Source organism: Coturnix japonica, chromosome 2 (assembly GCF_001577835.2).
Source record: "Coturnix japonica isolate 7356 chromosome 2, Coturnix japonica 2.1, whole genome shotgun sequence".
NCBI classification, from domain to species: Eukaryota; Metazoa; Chordata; class Aves; order Galliformes; family Phasianidae; genus Coturnix; species Coturnix japonica.
Window position 1 is genome coordinate 3,557,804 of NC_029517.1, and position 15,121 is coordinate 3,572,924.

The window sequence follows — 15,121 nt, forward strand, 5'->3', positions numbered from 1 at the left end:
TGTCCCCATGGTGCCATCTGCGCCCCATCCCATCCCTCAACTGGGGTTTGGGACCTGGGGACATCAAAGGAGACCCCAGATGTGGATGGGGCATGGGGGGACTGCAGTAGGTTGTCCTTAGTTGTGTGCACAGGGCTGTGTGAGCCCATGGGACCCTTGTAGGGGACACAAAGGGACATGAGTGGAGAGGAGGAGGATGTCCTTGGGGTCCTGCTGCAGCCACAGCCCTCCAGCTCCTACGGCATGGGATCACCATGCATCCCTATGTCCCCATCCCAAAGTGTTGGGGACAGCACTAGGGCTGTGGTATGGGGGTGGCCTCTGGTTCAGAGCCCCAATATCTGGGCACAAAACACCATGAGACAGCAATGGGTTGGACAAGAGAATGCTCATCAGGTCTGGGAGGCTCAGCAATCCTCACCCAAGAATGGGGTCCCAATGGCATCACCCCCATGATGGAAAATGCCCCCATGGCATTTGGGGCTGTGTGTGGTGATTGTTGTGCTGTCCCACCCCGTGCCTCAGTTTCCCCATCAAGCAGTGAGACAAGAGCCCAGGTGACACTTGGTGGCCTCACACGGGCCCCATTTATTCACTCAGCCAAAGCGTGAGCCGATCTGGGCGGCGATGATGACTTTAGGGATGAAGCGTCGGACCTTCTTCAGGAAGCGGCCAAACCGGCCCCGCTGGACGAGGACGGGCTGTGGGGTGAAGGCTGGTGTCAGTGGGAGCCCACATCTGCAGCCCCACACTCGGGACCATGCACCCACAGCACCCTTCATCCCTTTATTGTCCCCATTACAGAGATATCGGAGCAACCCCAAAGCTTTCTGGGTGCGGGGACCCCTCAGAGTGTGGGACAGGATGAAGGGTGCGGGATCAGCATCCCACCCCACAGACCCCATAGACCCCACACTCACATCCGACGAGGCGTCTCTGCAGTTCAGGCTGATCTCAGGTGCGTCCTGCAGGATGGTCACCGGCCCCGAGCAGTCCTTGATGGCCTGGGGACACACAGTGTGTCACCTCCCGCTCCCCAGCCGCCCTCCCCATCTCAGCCCCCCCATCCTCACCCCGTTCTCCTTGAAGTCGCAGTCATCGATGCGTGTCCGTGCGCTGGGGACGCACTCGGTCTCCATGATGGTGAAGTTGAGCTCCCGCAGCGTGTTCAGATCAATGCCCTGTGGGACGTGGTCACTATGGGGTCACGTCCTCCCCACAGAGCAAAGCCCCCTCCAACCCATCCCCATGGTGTCCTCACAGCGTTCCCATGACATCCCCATGGTGCTCCCATATCCCTCTATGATCTCCCCATGGTATCTCCGCAGCACTCTCAGATGTACCCTAACTATCCCCTTGGCATCCCAATAGCATCCCCACACTGTCCCCATTGTGCCCCCATTCTATCCCCACGCCATCCCCTCAATGCCCCCGTGTTGTCCCCCACTCTGTCCCCACATTCACTCACTGGGCCGGGTTCGGGGTCGGCGCTGAGCAGCCTGAAGGCATTCTGCACCTCGGGCCGTTGGTTGTAGGTGTCCACAGCCTGGATCAGCGCCTGGGGGTAGCTCAGAGGGGCCGGGAGGGCACAGACCCCCCCCAGCAGCGCCAGCACCAGCACCCAGCAGCTCAGCATCCTCACCCTGTTCCCACCCCGTGCTCCCAACACCTTTTTATTGGCCCTGAAGTTGGGCAATGAGGAGAAGCCACAACGCGGCCGTTATCTGCGGTGGGGATGTGGCTGTCCTCATAGGGCACAGGGCACACCCCCTGTGTGTGCCCATCTCCCTTTGGGTCATGGCTATAGGTACAAGCAAAGGGACACAGACACGGCCATAGCTGATAGAAGGGACCTTTATTGTGGCGCTGTGTGACAGCCGTGCTGGGGCTGCTCATGGCTGAGCTGTGCTGCTGATGTTCAGCCGCCCGCGGACGTGGAAGGGGCTGCGCTGCCGCAGGCGCCTCCTGATGCCGTCCCACCATTCCCGAATGCGGGTCCACCAGTTCCGGATGGGCTGAGGGGAGAGGGGGCTGTGTGACCCTGATGGGGGAACCGTGGTGTCCCCATGGTGAGGGATGGGTGCTCTCACCTGTGCCCACAATGGTCGGCAGCGCAGCTCAGCAGTGGGCTGCTGCTCCATGGACACGGTGCCCACACAGTGCTGCAGGGCCTGCGGGGAGCAAAGGGTTGTGTGGGGCAGACCCCACAGTGGACTCAGTTTCCCCCTTGGCCACCCAGCAGCCCTCACCCCCATGGGATGTGTCCTCACCCCCTGCTTGCAGCTCCTGCAGTCAACCCCAGCTGGGCATGGGGCATCCTCCACAAGGAAGCTCACCTCCCGCCGCCGCTTCAGGGTCCCAACCTGTGAGGGGACAAGAATTGAAGGGATGAGATGAGACCCCCAGGCCCACAGACACACAGACCCTCCAAACCAGCCCCCAGCCTTGGGATCCAACAGCCCAGCACTCACCCAGCCGGGTCGGGGCTGTGCTGCCCGCAGCCGTAGGGTGCATGGACCTGAGATCCTCTGGTTGAGCAACTTCACGGCTGCCAGGATGGTGTCCAGGTAGGTGGTGGGCCAGCGCCAGGGCCGGGATGGTGAGATGGGTCCAGTCTGTTTTGGGGTGATGGGTCCATCCAACTTGGGGGTGATGGAACCATCCAACACAGTTGGTATGGATCCATCCAACCCTGGTGTGACAGATCCATCCAACCCTGGTGTGATGGATCCATCCATCCCTGGTGTGATGGATCCATCCAACCCTGGTGTGATGGATCCACCCAACCCTGGTGTGATGGATCCATCCAACCCTGGTGTAATGGATCCATCCATCCCTGGTGTGATGGCTGTGGATGAGCCCAGCAGCAGCAGAAGCAGCAGCACCTCACAAGGCCACATCCTGCCCATGGCCACCCGCCACCTCCTGCTCTGCGATGCTGAGCGCTGTGCTGTGCTGTGGGAGCCCCTTTATGGCCATCCCAACACCTCGGGGCGTTCCTAGGAACCCCCACGCCCTGTACCTGAGGGGGCAGCCTCTAAGAGGGTCAACAAACCCCCCCATCTCCATGATGGCACCGGGGATTTCCAATGCATGAGGTTGTTTGTGGTACATGGGAGCATGGCCAAGTGTTGCGTCAAGCCTACGGGGTCCGCAGCAGCCACAAGGGGTGGTGGCACACCTGGGAAGTCCCCCTGATGGCCATAAATCTGTCCATAGCCCCGCAGGAGCCACCCTATAGCATGACACCTCTGGCACCAGGCCCTGTGAGTGGTATGGGAACAGCTTGGGGACATCATGGGGTCACTACTGGGGTGTATAGAGGACAGTATGGGGACAGGCTGGTGATAGCATGGAGATATAACGGGGACACCATGGGGATGTATTGAGGACATCCCGGGGAAGGCATGGGGTAGCATGGAGATGTAATGGGGGCACCATGGAAACACACTGGGGACGTCTTGGGGACGTTGAGAGGTGGAGATCCTGGAGACACCATATAGATATCATGGGGACACGGTGCAGATGTGGTGGGGACACCTCGTGGACATGATGGGAACACTATGGGGACACTCAGGGTGAGGATGAAGGGGCCATGGCAGGGGGCAGCTGGGGAGCGTGTGGTGACACCATAGATGATGGATAAAGGGATGGGGTTATTGGACACGTGTGGGGTTCCTAGTATGAGGATCCAAATATGGACTGCACATCCACATCTGAGGTCCTCTTGGCTGTCCCCAAACCCCAGCTCATGCTCAGGAACACAACGGGGAGCGGGATACTCCCAGGAACCGTCCCCATCAGTGTCACCCACACAGCAAAGACAGAGTACGGCCAGGAAAGACCTTTATTGGATGGAAGGCAGCAAGGGGACAGTGGTGACAGCAGCTCTGGGGACGGCTCACTTCCTCTTGATTGCCCGGTAGAGGTTGTATCCTGCAATCACAGTCCTGATGACCAGCGGCAAGACGCGCTTGACACGGACAGGCTGTGGGGAGAAGAGTTGGCATCAAAGGGGAGAATGAGACCCCGGCCCTAGAGGGTCCCAAACACCCCCGGGGTCACCCCGCATTGTGTCCCCACTCACATCAGCCATGGAGTCCACGCAGGTGACATCGAGCACGGCGCGGCCGCCTTGCAGCACCACGGGCGCAGCGCAGTCCTTGACGAGCTGTGAGCAGTGGGGACACTGAGCATGGGGTTGTCCCCAGCCCGGCTGCCCCCCAGCACCCATCAGCCCAGCACGGTGCTCACCCCGTCCTCCTTGAAGTCGCAGCTTTCAAGCTGGGCACCCGAACGCGCCTGGCACCGCGTCTCCATGATGGTGAAGTTGAGGTTGTGCAGGGAGCTGAGCTGGACGTTCTGTGGGGCAGGGGACAGCGTGGGGTGGGATGCCTCCAGAACGTTCCCACAGTGTCCTCATAAGTCTACCCAAGGTGTCCCCATACCATCCCCACAGTGACCCCATAGCTGTCCCCATAGCTGTCCCCATAGCATCCCCCTGTTGTCCCCACTCTGTCCCCACATTCACTCACTGGGCCGGGTTCGGGGTCGGCGCTGAGCAGCCTGAAGGCATTCTGCACCTCGGGCCGTTGGTTGTAGGAGTCCACAGCCTGGGCCAGAGCCTGGTTGTAGTCCAGGGGGGCCGGGAGGGCACAGGCCCCCCCCAGCAGTGCCAGCACCAGCACCCAGCAGCTCCACATCCTCACCCCGTGCCCACCCCGTGCTCACGGTGCCTTTTATGGGCCCTGAAGTTGGGCAATGAGGAAACGTGGACTCAGGGGGAGCAGCCACAACGCGGCCGTTATCTGTGGGGGGAGAGCTGTGGTGGGGACGTGGCTGTGCCCATGGGATGTGGGGCCTCATCCCACATTGGGCTGTATCTACACCCCCAGCTGTGCTGCAGGATATGGAGTCGGGGGCTGGAGGGCTGGATTGGTGAGGAGCAGCTGAGGGCAGTGGGTTTGTTCAGCATTGAGACTGAAGGGACGCCTCATAGCAGCCTGGGGTCATTTCCAAGCTCAACATCACCGTGTTCTCACAAGAAAGGTGGCTGGAAGCCAGTCATGGCCCAACACGGGGAATTCTCTTCAATGTTTTATTGAGAGATGGTTCAGCAAAGGGTCAGGTTCCCACAGAGGTTGCAGCACGGTCTCTTGCTTCACAGCTGCTATTCATAGCAAGAATGAGCACTTACAGCTGCTACCTGTATCAGGAATGAGCCCTTACAAAGATCACAAATCACACAATCACTAAGGCTGTAAAAGACCCCCGAAACCCCCAGCTCCAACCCCAGCCCATCCCACCATGCCCACAGCACTCAGTGCCACATCCCCATGGTTCTGAACACCTCCAGGGTTAGTGACCCCACCACCTCCCTGGGCAGCTGTGCCAATGCATCACAGCTCTGAGTTGTGCCCTATATCCGACCTGAACCTCCCCTGGCACAACCTAAGGCCATTCCCTCTCATCCTATCACTGTTACCTGTGAATAGAAGCCTACCCCCCCACCACAGCTCGGTCTCCTTTCAGGGAGCACTAAGGCCTCCCCTCAATGCTTGGAAGGGCTCTTACAGCCCACCTATGTTCCACCATCCTTCTGGATGTTGTGTTGATGAATATGATTTAGCTGGGAAGTATTGGTAACGGTTGGACTAGATGATCTTCTAGGTCTTTTCCAACCTTGATAATTCTGTGATTTCTATGGTCACACATCACCTCCTACAGCCCCATAACCACATCCAGCTCAGTGATGAGGGCTCCAAGGCTGTGACACCGCCCTGATGCCGAACCTCAATGTCTTCTCTTTACATTTACAGCTGTTCCCTTTGTCATTCCTCAGCTGAACAAACAGCCCTGGGGTGGGACGTACCCAGAACATCAATCTCCTTTTATTTGCCTTCAGCCAAGTGTTGCCAAAGCACCGCCCCAGCCTCTGTTTGCTTCCCCCCGTTCCCACAGCCGGGCCCGGGGCTGTGACCTGCCTAAATCTGATAATCCTGGACCCGTCCCCTCTATACAACCCCCCTCACAAAATGGCGGCTCCCCCTCAGAGCCGAACCGGAAGCGTTTCCTCTTTCCCGCTCGATTCTCTCAAGGAACTCAGCCAATAGGAAGCAGCTGTGCGTGATGATGTCATCAAGCTGCGCCGGCGCTCATGCGCACTTCGTCTCATTACCGGGCCAGCGTGCGGTGGGGCCGGGTGAGGTCAGAGTGGACGGAACCGGTTCGGTGACACGGGGGGTTCGGTATCGGGGTTCGGGCTCTATACAGGCCCACAATGGGGTTTACAAAGGGTTGAGGCCTCGGGAGCCGCTGAGGGTCCGGTCCAGCCCGTCGGGCCGGGAGCTGGGGCCGGTTCGGCCCACGGGGCGGGTAGGCCCAGGGTTCGTGTTGTAGTGGGTTTCTATGGGGTGTTATTCAGTGTTCAGCGATAGGAGCCGCCGCGCTGAGTTATAATGGCTGGACATTGTGACCTTGGGGCCATCTCCTAATTAAAGTGATATGTGGGGCTGCCCCTTTCAGTTCTGTTCTATGGGAGCGCTCATAGTGCTTTTGTCATTCCCTTTTAAACCTGTTTGCTCTCCTCTTTCCCCCCCTGATATTCCCGTTCTTAAAGCCTTTCTTTTCCTCCTCCAGCATCCCCCAAGATGCGGCTTTGAACCCTTTAAATCCCCACCATGGCAGCCCGGCTGGTGCAGCGCTGCTGCTGGAGGCACCTCACCACCTTCACTTGTGCTCCTGCTGCCGCCCCGGCCGCTCTATTGCTGCCTAATGGGAAGGTGCCAGCAGCCAGAGCTCTGCCACATACACCTCTAACCTCCATCCACACCTCCGTCCCCGTCACCTGGAGTGCGGACAGATTCTCTGTCAAAGAACAGGTGGAAGAAAACAGTAACTCGGAGCACAGAGCCATGCTGAACCTCATCGAGGCAGCCGTGAGTCCTCAGGAGCTCTTCCAGCTGGGTGAACTTCACTCTCTTAATAGCAACCAAGCTTCGCTGGTGGTTACACGACTTTCCAGGCTTGCGGTGGAAAAGAAGCTGGAAACGAGGGACATTGTGCGAGATGAACGATTTCAGCAGCTTATTGAGATCGTGGATTCTCAGGTGAGCTCCTTCCTTGTGCTGGAGGTTGGAGAACAAATGGGTGTGGGACAGCAGCGAGTTGCAGCCTTTCTCTTTCCCTTGTGTATTGTCATAGCTGCCACCTAGAGATGTATCAGCTTCAGGTCGCACACAAGTAAAGGGTGCAGGTGTTTGTGGTTCAGTAGAGTGCACCCCAGAGCAAGGAGAGTGACCCCAGTGCTGGAATTGGGGCAGTCAGGGCAAGTTAAAGAGTCTGTTTGCTGGATGCCACCTGGTCCATCCTGCCCTGAGCATCGTTGGCTGTGATTCTGCCTCTTGTTTCACTGCTCACTGAGCTCATATTCCAGCCACACCACAAAGGGAATTTAGATACACACACCTCCAGACAAGGGTAAATATCTACTTAACTATTTTCACTTGCCTTTCAGATATCTCAGGTGTGGAATAACACCTTGGTGGGCCTCCTGAAGAGCCTGTACTCGCTGGGGATGGAGAGCAGCAGCAGGGAGATGCAGTCTGTGGAGCACGAGGTGCTGTGGAGGTTGCGGCGTCTCACCTTCCGTCAGCTCGCCTCCTTGGCTGAGTTCTTAGCTGTCAGACAGGACAAGGAGAGCAAACTGCTCAATGAGATCGTCAAGAAGCTGGAGCTGAGATGGACGGAGCTGGAGGGCACCCGAACCGTGGTGATGCTGATTGCTAAGGTTGGCCATATCTCATCAGTGCTGATGGACCGGTTAGAGGACAAGGTATGGGCTTGGGTGCTCCGTTCCCTTCGGTTGGGACATCACCTGAAGGAACATTTCCCTCTCACACATGGGGAGCTCACACATGGGCTGCGTTGGTCTGAGCTGCTCAGAGATGCACTGGGCTGATGTGCTTTGCCTCGCAGCTAGAATTACCTTAGCTCTGTGGTAGAATTACCTTAGCTCAGCTCCAGGCGGTAACTTGCAGCGGCAGCATAACAGCACTGCCAAAAGCATTGTCCTCTGGCTCTCTGTGAAAGTCAAGCTGTGAGCAAGGAGTCTGCAGGGAGGTCTGTTCTCCAGCAGGTCCCTCTTTTTAACACTACCAGGAGCAGGGAAATGTCTGTTGGGTTGAAACTGCCATAAGAACCATGACTGCAGCTGAGTCAAATTCGGTCCTTATCCAGCCCAGCGCTGGGGACCGGCCAAACAGCTGCCACAGCAACAATCCCTGCAGCTCATGGGCCCCACTGTTGTTCTTCCTCAACCCTGGGGATAAAATATTGCTGCAGACACTGAATGTGGTGTTGTCAGCTTATGCAGAGCTGGAACTACAGCTGTTGTCAAATGGAAACAGGAGTTCCAATGGGAAGCAGGGTTGTGATTCAGCAGCCTTTCCTGCATCAGTTGTTACATGACAGTGTTAAGGTGTATGGAAACCCTGCAGTCCTTGGAGGGGCTCAGCCAGCGATGTCCTGGGGGATGGCACATCCTGATCTATACAGAGTGTCTGTATTTTCCTTTGTGCCTTTATGTCTTCAATGTTTTTCATGTTACCAGGCTCTGGAGCTTGCTGAGCAGTTCAGCCCTGAGGACATAAGGAAAATCACTCTGGCTCTGGCATATCAGAACCGGCGCAGCGTCCCTCTGCTCCGTGCCATGTCGTACCACCTGATTCAGAAGCACTCAGAGCTCAGCCTTAGTGTCCTGATGGACCTGATTTTTGCCTATGGTAAGCAGCTTGGGTGTATCGTGACCCTTTATTACTGTGCCTGCATAGGTCAGAGAGCCCTCTGTGTGGCAGCACTGTACTTAGTGTGGGGCTGTTCCTCGCTGCTCTTACCCCTGAGAGCAACCCCTGTTATCATCCTTGGTGCTTTGATTTTCTTCCCTTCTTTCTGTGTGTTTCTGTGTGCTCCTGTCTGGTAGTTGGGATGAAGGAAGCCAGGAGAGCTGCTCTTCATTTCTATGTCTGGTTTCTGGTGGTGGGAACAGACCTGTCCAATACTATAGCAGTGTGGTTGTCATGGGTTGGATGTTTAATAATTAAGAAATCAACCTGCTCGACCTGGCCTTGGAAAGAGGAGCTTATGCTTATTGTGTTGTTGCTACCACTGTGCTATTCAACTGATAAACCTGGAATGAGTTTGAAGGGAAGTAAAGGGTGGCTGTTCCACATCACAGCCTCCAGATCCACGTCCTTCTGTGACACAGTGAGGCCCAACAGCCCCCATCATATCCCAAAGGTGGATGAGTCCAGCAGCTGGTTGTAGCTTGGGAGCAGTACTGGCTCTTGCAGGCTCAAACAGGGCTGTAGCAGCTCAGTGTTGGGAATGGTGGATTGGGAGCACTGGGATTGAGAGCTGATGAGAGCAGCAAGACCTGGCTGGATGAGAAGGGACAGGGCCAAGAGTCACAGCTCCCATACCTGCTCTGTGTCAGTGGCTGCCACTTTCTTTTGCTCCTTTAAGGAAAACTGAATTTCCACCAGCCCCAGGTCTTCCAGAAGATAGCCACCGACCTGCAGCCCCACGTATCTGCAATGACACCCGTCGAGGTGACGCGCTGCATCCGCTCCTTCGCCCTCCTCAAGTGGCTCAGCCTGCCTCTGTTTGAGGCCATCTCTCAGGTGAGGAGGCAGAGGGCCTGTGTAGCACCCGCTGGTCCCAATATGAATGTGATGAATTCTCCTCTTTCCTGTGTTGCTCCACTGCAGTCAGAATCCACGCAGCTCTGGGGTCAGCTTTAGCTCCTTCTGAGCCTCTGCTCCACAGTGCTGCGCTCCCCAGGGAGCTCTCAAGCTCTGCCCCAGTTCTGATGCCTGTGCCAGGCAAGTGGGAATATCACACAGCTCTGCTTCCACTCCCAGCTTTCCCTTTCAGTGCTAGGGAGGAACTGAAAGATCCTTTCCTTGTTGTTCCCATCTCACCATGGGTCTGGGCATCCCTTTGGATGATGTATTCAACCTTTTGCTGTCAGTACTCATTCCTTAACCTTTGGTTTTGCTCTCTCTATTCCAGTATGTCCTGGATAACGCCAAGCAGTTGTCTGTTGCCCACCTGTGCAGTATCATCCTGTCTTTCGCCCGCCTTAACTTCCAGCCCAGCGGAAGCGAGGACTTCTTTAACATGGTAACCTGCCTCCTTTTTCCCCTCTATGTCAACCTTTCTCCTCCTTGGAGTCAATGGGAAGGCTGCATGTCATAACCCAGAGAACATATGGGTGTAGAAAATGGAGATGGGGAGCCCAGAGCTCAGGCCAGGCTGAACAACCCATAGATACCCTGTGGCTGTGTGCCAGCTGATAACCAAACTGGTTTGCCCTTGACATGTGGTTGTTCAGGTGTGCCTTCCTGAGCCCTGATTGCTGCACTTAACTCCATAAGGAAGCCATAAGCTCACAGTCACACAGCCATTCTCAGCAGATCAGAGGTCATTCAGCCCATTCAAGCTCTTGAGTGCAGCTGTGCTGTTGGGAAGGATGGAGGCTGCCCTCCATAGAGCTGTTCACTGCTGCCATCCATAGAGCTGTTCACTGCTGCCCTGCCCAGGGAGAGCCTGGGAGTCTCCCTTTACAGTGAGACTTCTACAGCCCAGGGTGAGGAGATGAGACCAAATGGAGCCTCATGCCACAGAGATAGAGTTAGTATCTATGGATAGCAGTGGGGTCTGGACTCTTTGCCAGCAGAAATCACAGTCAGCATGAAGGGAGGTTTAGTAGCAAGTGCAAAAATATTGATTTTAGAGGCACTGCAAGAAATAAACGACACTCAAAACACCGGCACCTGGAAACTGTGAACCTGCAGCAAGGCTCCTATAGAGCAGTCTTGAATTCTCCCATCAGCAAATAGCCCAGGAGAAGCAGTGCAGAAGCAGAGCCATCTGCAGAGATGTGCTGAGCTGTGGCTTTGGCTCTGGCAGGCCCACGAGAAGCTGCAGGGCCAGCTGGACAGCCTGGAACCTCAGCTGCTGACTGACCTGGTCTGGTCACTGTGTGTGCTGCAGCAAGCCAAGCCTCCCTACCTGCAGCGTGTGCTGGCACCTGACTTCCATGCTGTGATTCAAGGTAAGGTGGGATATAGAGCCAGAGCTCAAGGGCTGGGAGTGCTGGGTCTGGTGCATCTACATTTGGGTCAGCACAGGCTGAGCCTGGAGGGGTTGGTCTCCCCATCACTGTGCCTGTGAGGCTGAGCCCAGCAGGGTTACGTGTTGCCTTCAGTCTTCAAGTTGGAGCTATGTGCCCCAAGGCTCAGCTTTGTTCTTGGCTCCGGAGCTGCCTGGTTTTAACCAAGCACTTAGAGGTGAGGGGGAAGGTTTGGTGTTTCATGGCCAAACATGAGGGAGGTGCAGCCCAGTCAAATTCAGTCTCTGTCTCCTCCATGGCGAGCACTGGCCATCCGGCTGCTACAGCAATATCTGTAGTTCATGGGCCCCATGTCCCCTCCCATGGGACCTTGGGGATAAAATCATGCCACAGACATTGGGGCTGTGCCCTCCAAGCAAGGAGGTTTCACCCCGTACTCAGGCAGTGCTGCCCCTTCTGCCCATGCAGCACACGTGTGGCCGTTTGCAATCTGCATCTTGATGCCAGCACAGAGATCCATCCTGGTGAATTAATCGGGCCCTTCTCAAGCAGCAGCAGTGAGATTGGAAGCAGAAATCCTGATTGGATGAGCTGAGCAAGCTGCAGGATCAGCTCTTTGTTTTCCCTCCTCCTGCCAGGCGATCCATCCCCCAAGGCTCAGAACTTGCGGATGAAACTCATCCAGATCAATGCTGCTGCCAAACTGGAGAGCCCTGAGTACCAAGGGCCGTTCCTGCCTGCTGAGATGCTGAGTGCTGCAGAGCCAGCAGCTGAGAAGGTCACCCTGCTGCAGAGCAGCCTGCGGGAAGCCCTGGCAGGAATAGTGGGCAGCCAGGACAACGGGCGCTGGGATGTGCACACCATCTATGGCTGGCAGATAGGTGAGCACAGCCTTGGGGCTGCAGGGCCACAATGGGGTCAGATTCAGTCCCTGTCCCCTCTATGGCAAGGACCAGCCATCAGTTTTGTGCCTCACATCCCTTCATATGGGACACTGGGGACAAACTGGTGCTACACACATACATTGTGCTGGAGGGGGTTGGGGCCCTCCCTGATGGATGCCGTGCCCCATATCAGCCCTATAGTGAACGCATCCCCAGCCTCTATTGGAACAGCATCCTCAGGCCTCCTTCCTTTTCCTCCTCTCTGCAGATGCTGAAATGGTGCTGAACAGTGAAAATAAACCTCTCCCACTGAAGGACTTTGCTGCTCCCCATCTGCCCCGCTCTAAAGGGATGAAGCCGCTGCCGCCAGGCGCCAGGAGGTGGGTTTGAATGAGCCGGGTTGGAAGGGACCTCAAGGATCATGAAGGCACAGTGGGGAGGGATGGGGCTGTGCTGTCCCCGTGGCTGGGATGCCAAGGTCACTGTGCCCAGCTGTGTCCACTTATGCGGACAGAAAACAAGGGTAGGACTATGCCAAGCTGCGGTGGGTCACGTTGCAGCGCCCAGGGCAGGATTCTGGCTGTGGCAGCAGCCTCCCTTGTCTGGCACGTCCTCCACTGGAGCCTGTGCCAACTGTCTGCCATAGGGCCAGGGGGCTGAGCTGCCTCCTTGGCTGGGAAAGGCAATGTCTGCCATCCAGCCGTGGGCTGCGGATCAACTAGATTGAAGCCATCAGTGCTCAAAGCTGCTTTGGGGCTGAGGTTGCCCAGCTCCGATCTCACTGCTCTCCTTCAATCCCTCTCGCAGGGTCGCCTTCCTCAGGTGGGAGTTCCCAAACTTCAGCAACAGGAGCAAGGAGCTGCTGGGCCGTTCTGCCATGGCTCGGAGGCACATTCAGGCTGCTGGATTCCTCGTTGTGGATGTGAGTAACCAACCTTTGAGTAACCAACCTAAAGCACCCGCTGCTGCACGTGGCCCCGTGCTGGGATTAGCCACTGTGATCCCCCTCCAGGCCACCTGTCAGGCAGCCCCGGGGCACAGAGGGGATCAGTAATAGAGGAGGACAGCAGACAAGGTCTTAGAGCGCTGATCCCTGCGCTCTGTTGGGGCCATGCATTATTCAGCCCCCGGAGGTAATTATAGCTGTGCTGGCAGAGCTGTGCAGCCAATAGGGATGGCTCCATTAGGGCAGGAGGGTGGCGTGCCATGCATCCCCCCCCAGCACTGTCACCCCACATCAGCCTCCGTTCCCTGTGAGCAGCCCAGATTTGCATCCCCTCGCATGGAGCTGCTGCTCTTTGATGCTGATACAAAGTGAGGCTCCCTCAGCTCCACGCGTTCACTGGCTGGAGAGATTCAGGTGGGGAGACAGGAGGAGGAGGAGGGAATTGCTTCCTTCAGCTCCAGCCCTAGTGCTAAATATAGCAGTGGTGGGAGGTGGGATCCCCCCCGTCTGCTCCCTCCGGCGGGTTGGAGCCATCAGAAGAAGTGAGTTGCTGTGCAAACAGCATCCAAACCCTGCCCCAATGCTGCTCCTTCCTCCTGGTTGGCTGCAGCTTCTCACTGCATCCCGGCCAGGCTGGGATGTGCAAATAGGAGGAAGCAGACCATGAAACCCTGCACGTAATCAGCAGCTGGGGCTGCAAAATTCAGCTGCTTTGAGATCACAACGGGGAAGGATCCGTGCTCTGCGTTGGGGGAGACATCCCAATGCCACCAATGCTGTGCTATGGGCACGGTGCCCTCCTTGCAGCCTTGTCAAATTCGATGCCACCTCCACCCATGGTGCCGCATCGGCCCAAGGGCTGCAACAGCATCACATCGTGCTTCATGGGCCCCACATCCCTGCTGCGGTGGGATGGAGGGGATAAAAACATGCCACGTACACTGAATAAATATGTCCCTTTGGTGATGGATTCGTTGCTCACTGCTTCTCCTCTCCTCCTTAAGGTCCCCCACTATGAGTTCCTGGAGCTGAAGCTGGAGCGGCAGCGGGTATCGTACCTCCGTGACAAGCTGCACAAGGTGGTGGCCAAAGAACTGGCCACTTAACACCCAGCTGTGCTTCAATAAAGCCACCTATTGCCCTACGTATTGTCCCTGTGTGTTCCCAACAGGGTGGGAGTGGGATGGAGAGGGGCTGCATTGGGTTGTATTGCTCCTAATGGGGTCTTTGTCAGCCTTGTTCCCTGGGGTGGGTGGTTAAACGGGGGCATTGATGCCCCTCAATGATGGTCTTTAGGTCTGGGGATGGGGCACAACCTCCATCCAGGCTCCCCCTTGTCCCTACAGCCGGGCATGAGGGACATAGGAAAGCCCTCCTGCCATGACGCACACGGAGCTGGCTGCCAGGAAAGGGCTTTGGGGGCGGATTAAGCGGCCATGTGGGCTACGAGCGAGCAGGTTTGGACTGTGGGGGGGGGGCCCATTTATCCCCACACACACACTGCATCCCTTCCATCCCTTCCATCCCTTCCTGCCCCTTCTGGCTGGTGCTCAATCAGCGCCGTTTGGGGCCGCAGCCGGGTGCTGAGTCACGGCTCGGCGCTGCTCCTGGCACCGGCATCACGCCAGGGCCGGGGTGGGAGGCAGCAATAAAGGGGGTGGGGGGGGACGACACAGCATCGGGGTGTGCCATAAGGGGGGTTGGGGTCCTCAACCAGGATAAGGTGACCTGTGGGTGCTGAGCATCCCCTTTGTACCCAACCCAAAGGGCTGTCTGCCCATCTATGCATCATCCGGGGGGGGGGGTTTCTCCCAACCTCATGGCATTGTGTGTGTTGGGTGGGGGGGTAAAGGTTGCCAGTGAGCCCATCCCCATCGCCATGGAGATGGGAGAAGGGCAGTTCCCATGGCAACACAACACGGGCCCCATCCTGCATCCAGCAGCGTGAGGGACCCCGATATGAGCAGCGTCACTTCGGGGTGTTGGGGGCGGGTGGGCTCTGAGTCCGCTGTGGGGATGATAATGAGGGGAGGGGGCTTAAGGAGCACAAAACAGGGCTGAAATCACTGCTGGGATGGAGCAAAGTGAAGGACCCCCCCCCCCAACCACCCGCTGTACCGCAGTGCCTGGCACACACCCTGCTCTCATCCCGGCTAG

General features: G+C 57.0%; 4 protein-coding genes and 3 non-coding genes across 7 annotated transcripts; 4 read left to right on the forward strand and 3 right to left on the reverse strand.

Annotated features, from left to right (window-relative positions):
* Nucleotides 1-558: 558 nt before the first annotated feature.
* LOC107308805 (cathelicidin-2) lies at nucleotides 559-1,761 on the reverse strand. The gene is made up of 4 exons (XM_015852941.2): nucleotides 1,469-1,761; nucleotides 1,074-1,181; nucleotides 921-1,004; nucleotides 559-701 (listed from the first exon to the last, which is right to left on the reverse strand). Exons 1-4 carry the CDS (start codon nucleotides 1,634-1,636, stop codon nucleotides 597-599), a joined length of 465 nt encoding a protein of 154 aa, XP_015708427.1. The 5' UTR covers nucleotides 1,637-1,761; the 3' UTR covers nucleotides 559-596.
* Nucleotides 1,762-1,836: 75 nt separating this feature from the next.
* On the reverse strand, nucleotides 1,837-2,958 carry LOC107308804 (cathelicidin-B1-like). The gene is made up of 4 exons (XM_015852940.2): nucleotides 2,472-2,958; nucleotides 2,271-2,363; nucleotides 2,091-2,171; nucleotides 1,837-2,015 (listed from the first exon to the last, which is right to left on the reverse strand). Exons 1-4 carry the CDS (start codon nucleotides 2,907-2,909, stop codon nucleotides 1,893-1,895), a joined length of 735 nt encoding a protein of 244 aa, XP_015708426.1. The 5' UTR covers nucleotides 2,910-2,958; the 3' UTR covers nucleotides 1,837-1,892.
* An 874-nt stretch (nucleotides 2,959-3,832) lies between these two features.
* Nucleotides 3,833-5,270, reverse strand: LOC107308806 (cathelicidin-1). The gene is made up of 4 exons (XM_015852942.2): nucleotides 4,536-5,270; nucleotides 4,255-4,362; nucleotides 4,088-4,171; nucleotides 3,833-3,988 (listed from the first exon to the last, which is right to left on the reverse strand). The coding sequence occupies exons 1-4, from the start codon at nucleotides 4,701-4,703 to the stop codon at nucleotides 3,902-3,904; spliced, it is 447 nt and encodes a 148-aa protein (XP_015708428.1). The 5' UTR covers nucleotides 4,704-5,270; the 3' UTR covers nucleotides 3,833-3,901.
* An 865-nt stretch (nucleotides 5,271-6,135) lies between these two features.
* Nucleotides 6,136-14,108, forward strand: TBRG4 (transforming growth factor beta regulator 4). The gene is made up of 11 exons (XM_015852930.2): nucleotides 6,136-6,207; nucleotides 6,640-7,109; nucleotides 7,517-7,834; nucleotides 8,612-8,783; nucleotides 9,523-9,680; nucleotides 10,072-10,182; nucleotides 10,972-11,116; nucleotides 11,773-12,015; nucleotides 12,287-12,398; nucleotides 12,826-12,940; nucleotides 13,969-14,108. The coding sequence occupies exons 2-11, from the start codon at nucleotides 6,681-6,683 to the stop codon at nucleotides 14,068-14,070; spliced, it is 1,905 nt and encodes a 634-aa protein (XP_015708416.1). The 5' UTR covers nucleotides 6,136-6,207; nucleotides 6,640-6,680; the 3' UTR covers nucleotides 14,071-14,108.
* Nucleotides 8,208-8,349, forward strand: LOC116653049. The gene has a single exon (XR_004306457.1). It is a non-coding gene; the product is annotated as a small nucleolar RNA SNORA5 (small nucleolar RNA).
* Nucleotides 11,396-11,533, forward strand: LOC116653050. The gene has a single exon (XR_004306458.1). It is a non-coding gene; the product is annotated as a small nucleolar RNA SNORA5 (small nucleolar RNA).
* On the forward strand, nucleotides 13,767-13,908 carry LOC116653051. Its single transcript, XR_004306459.1, has one exon. It is a non-coding gene; the product is annotated as a small nucleolar RNA SNORA5 (small nucleolar RNA).
* Nucleotides 14,109-15,121: the final 1,013 nt, after the last annotated feature.

Excerpts from the sequence above, each read along its gene's own strand:
- LOC107308804 (XM_015852940.2), bottom strand. The coding sequence starts at position 2,909 with ATGGGCAGGATGTGGCCTTGTGAGGTGCTGCTGCTTCTGCTGCTGCTG. Across the intron at positions 2,364-2,471 it reads CACAGCCCCGACCCGGCTGG|GTTGGGACCCTGAAGCGGCG; the intron begins GTGAGTGCTGGG and ends GTCCCCTCACAG. Across the intron at positions 2,016-2,090 it reads GCCGACCATTGTGGGCACAG|CCCATCCGGAACTGGTGGAC; the intron begins GTGAGAGCACCC and ends CTCTCCCCTCAG.
- TBRG4 (XM_015852930.2), top strand. The coding sequence starts at position 6,681 with ATGGCAGCCCGGCTGGTGCAGCGCTGCTGCTGGAGGCACCTCACCACC. Across the intron at positions 9,681-10,071 it reads TGTTTGAGGCCATCTCTCAG|TATGTCCTGGATAACGCCAA; the intron begins GTGAGGAGGCAG and ends TCTCTATTCCAG. Across the intron at positions 12,016-12,286 it reads CATCTATGGCTGGCAGATAG|ATGCTGAAATGGTGCTGAAC; the intron begins GTGAGCACAGCC and ends TCCTCTCTGCAG.
- LOC107308805 (XM_015852941.2), bottom strand. The coding sequence starts at position 1,636 with ATGCTGAGCTGCTGGGTGCTGGTGCTGGCGCTGCTGGGGGGGGTCTGT. Across the intron at positions 1,182-1,468 it reads CCGACCCCGAACCCGGCCCA|GGCATTGATCTGAACACGCT; the intron begins GTGAGTGAATGT and ends CACGTCCCACAG. Across the intron at positions 702-920 it reads GCAGAGACGCCTCGTCGGAT|CCCGTCCTCGTCCAGCGGGG; the intron begins GTGAGTGTGGGG and ends TTCACCCCACAG.
- LOC107308806 (XM_015852942.2), bottom strand. The coding sequence starts at position 4,703 with ATGTGGAGCTGCTGGGTGCTGGTGCTGGCACTGCTGGGGGGGGCCTGT. Across the intron at positions 4,363-4,535 it reads CCGACCCCGAACCCGGCCCA|AACGTCCAGCTCAGCTCCCT; the intron begins GTGAGTGAATGT and ends CCTGCCCCACAG. Across the intron at positions 4,172-4,254 it reads GCGACTTCAAGGAGGACGGG|CTCGTCAAGGACTGCGCTGC; the intron begins GTGAGCACCGTG and ends CACTGCTCACAG.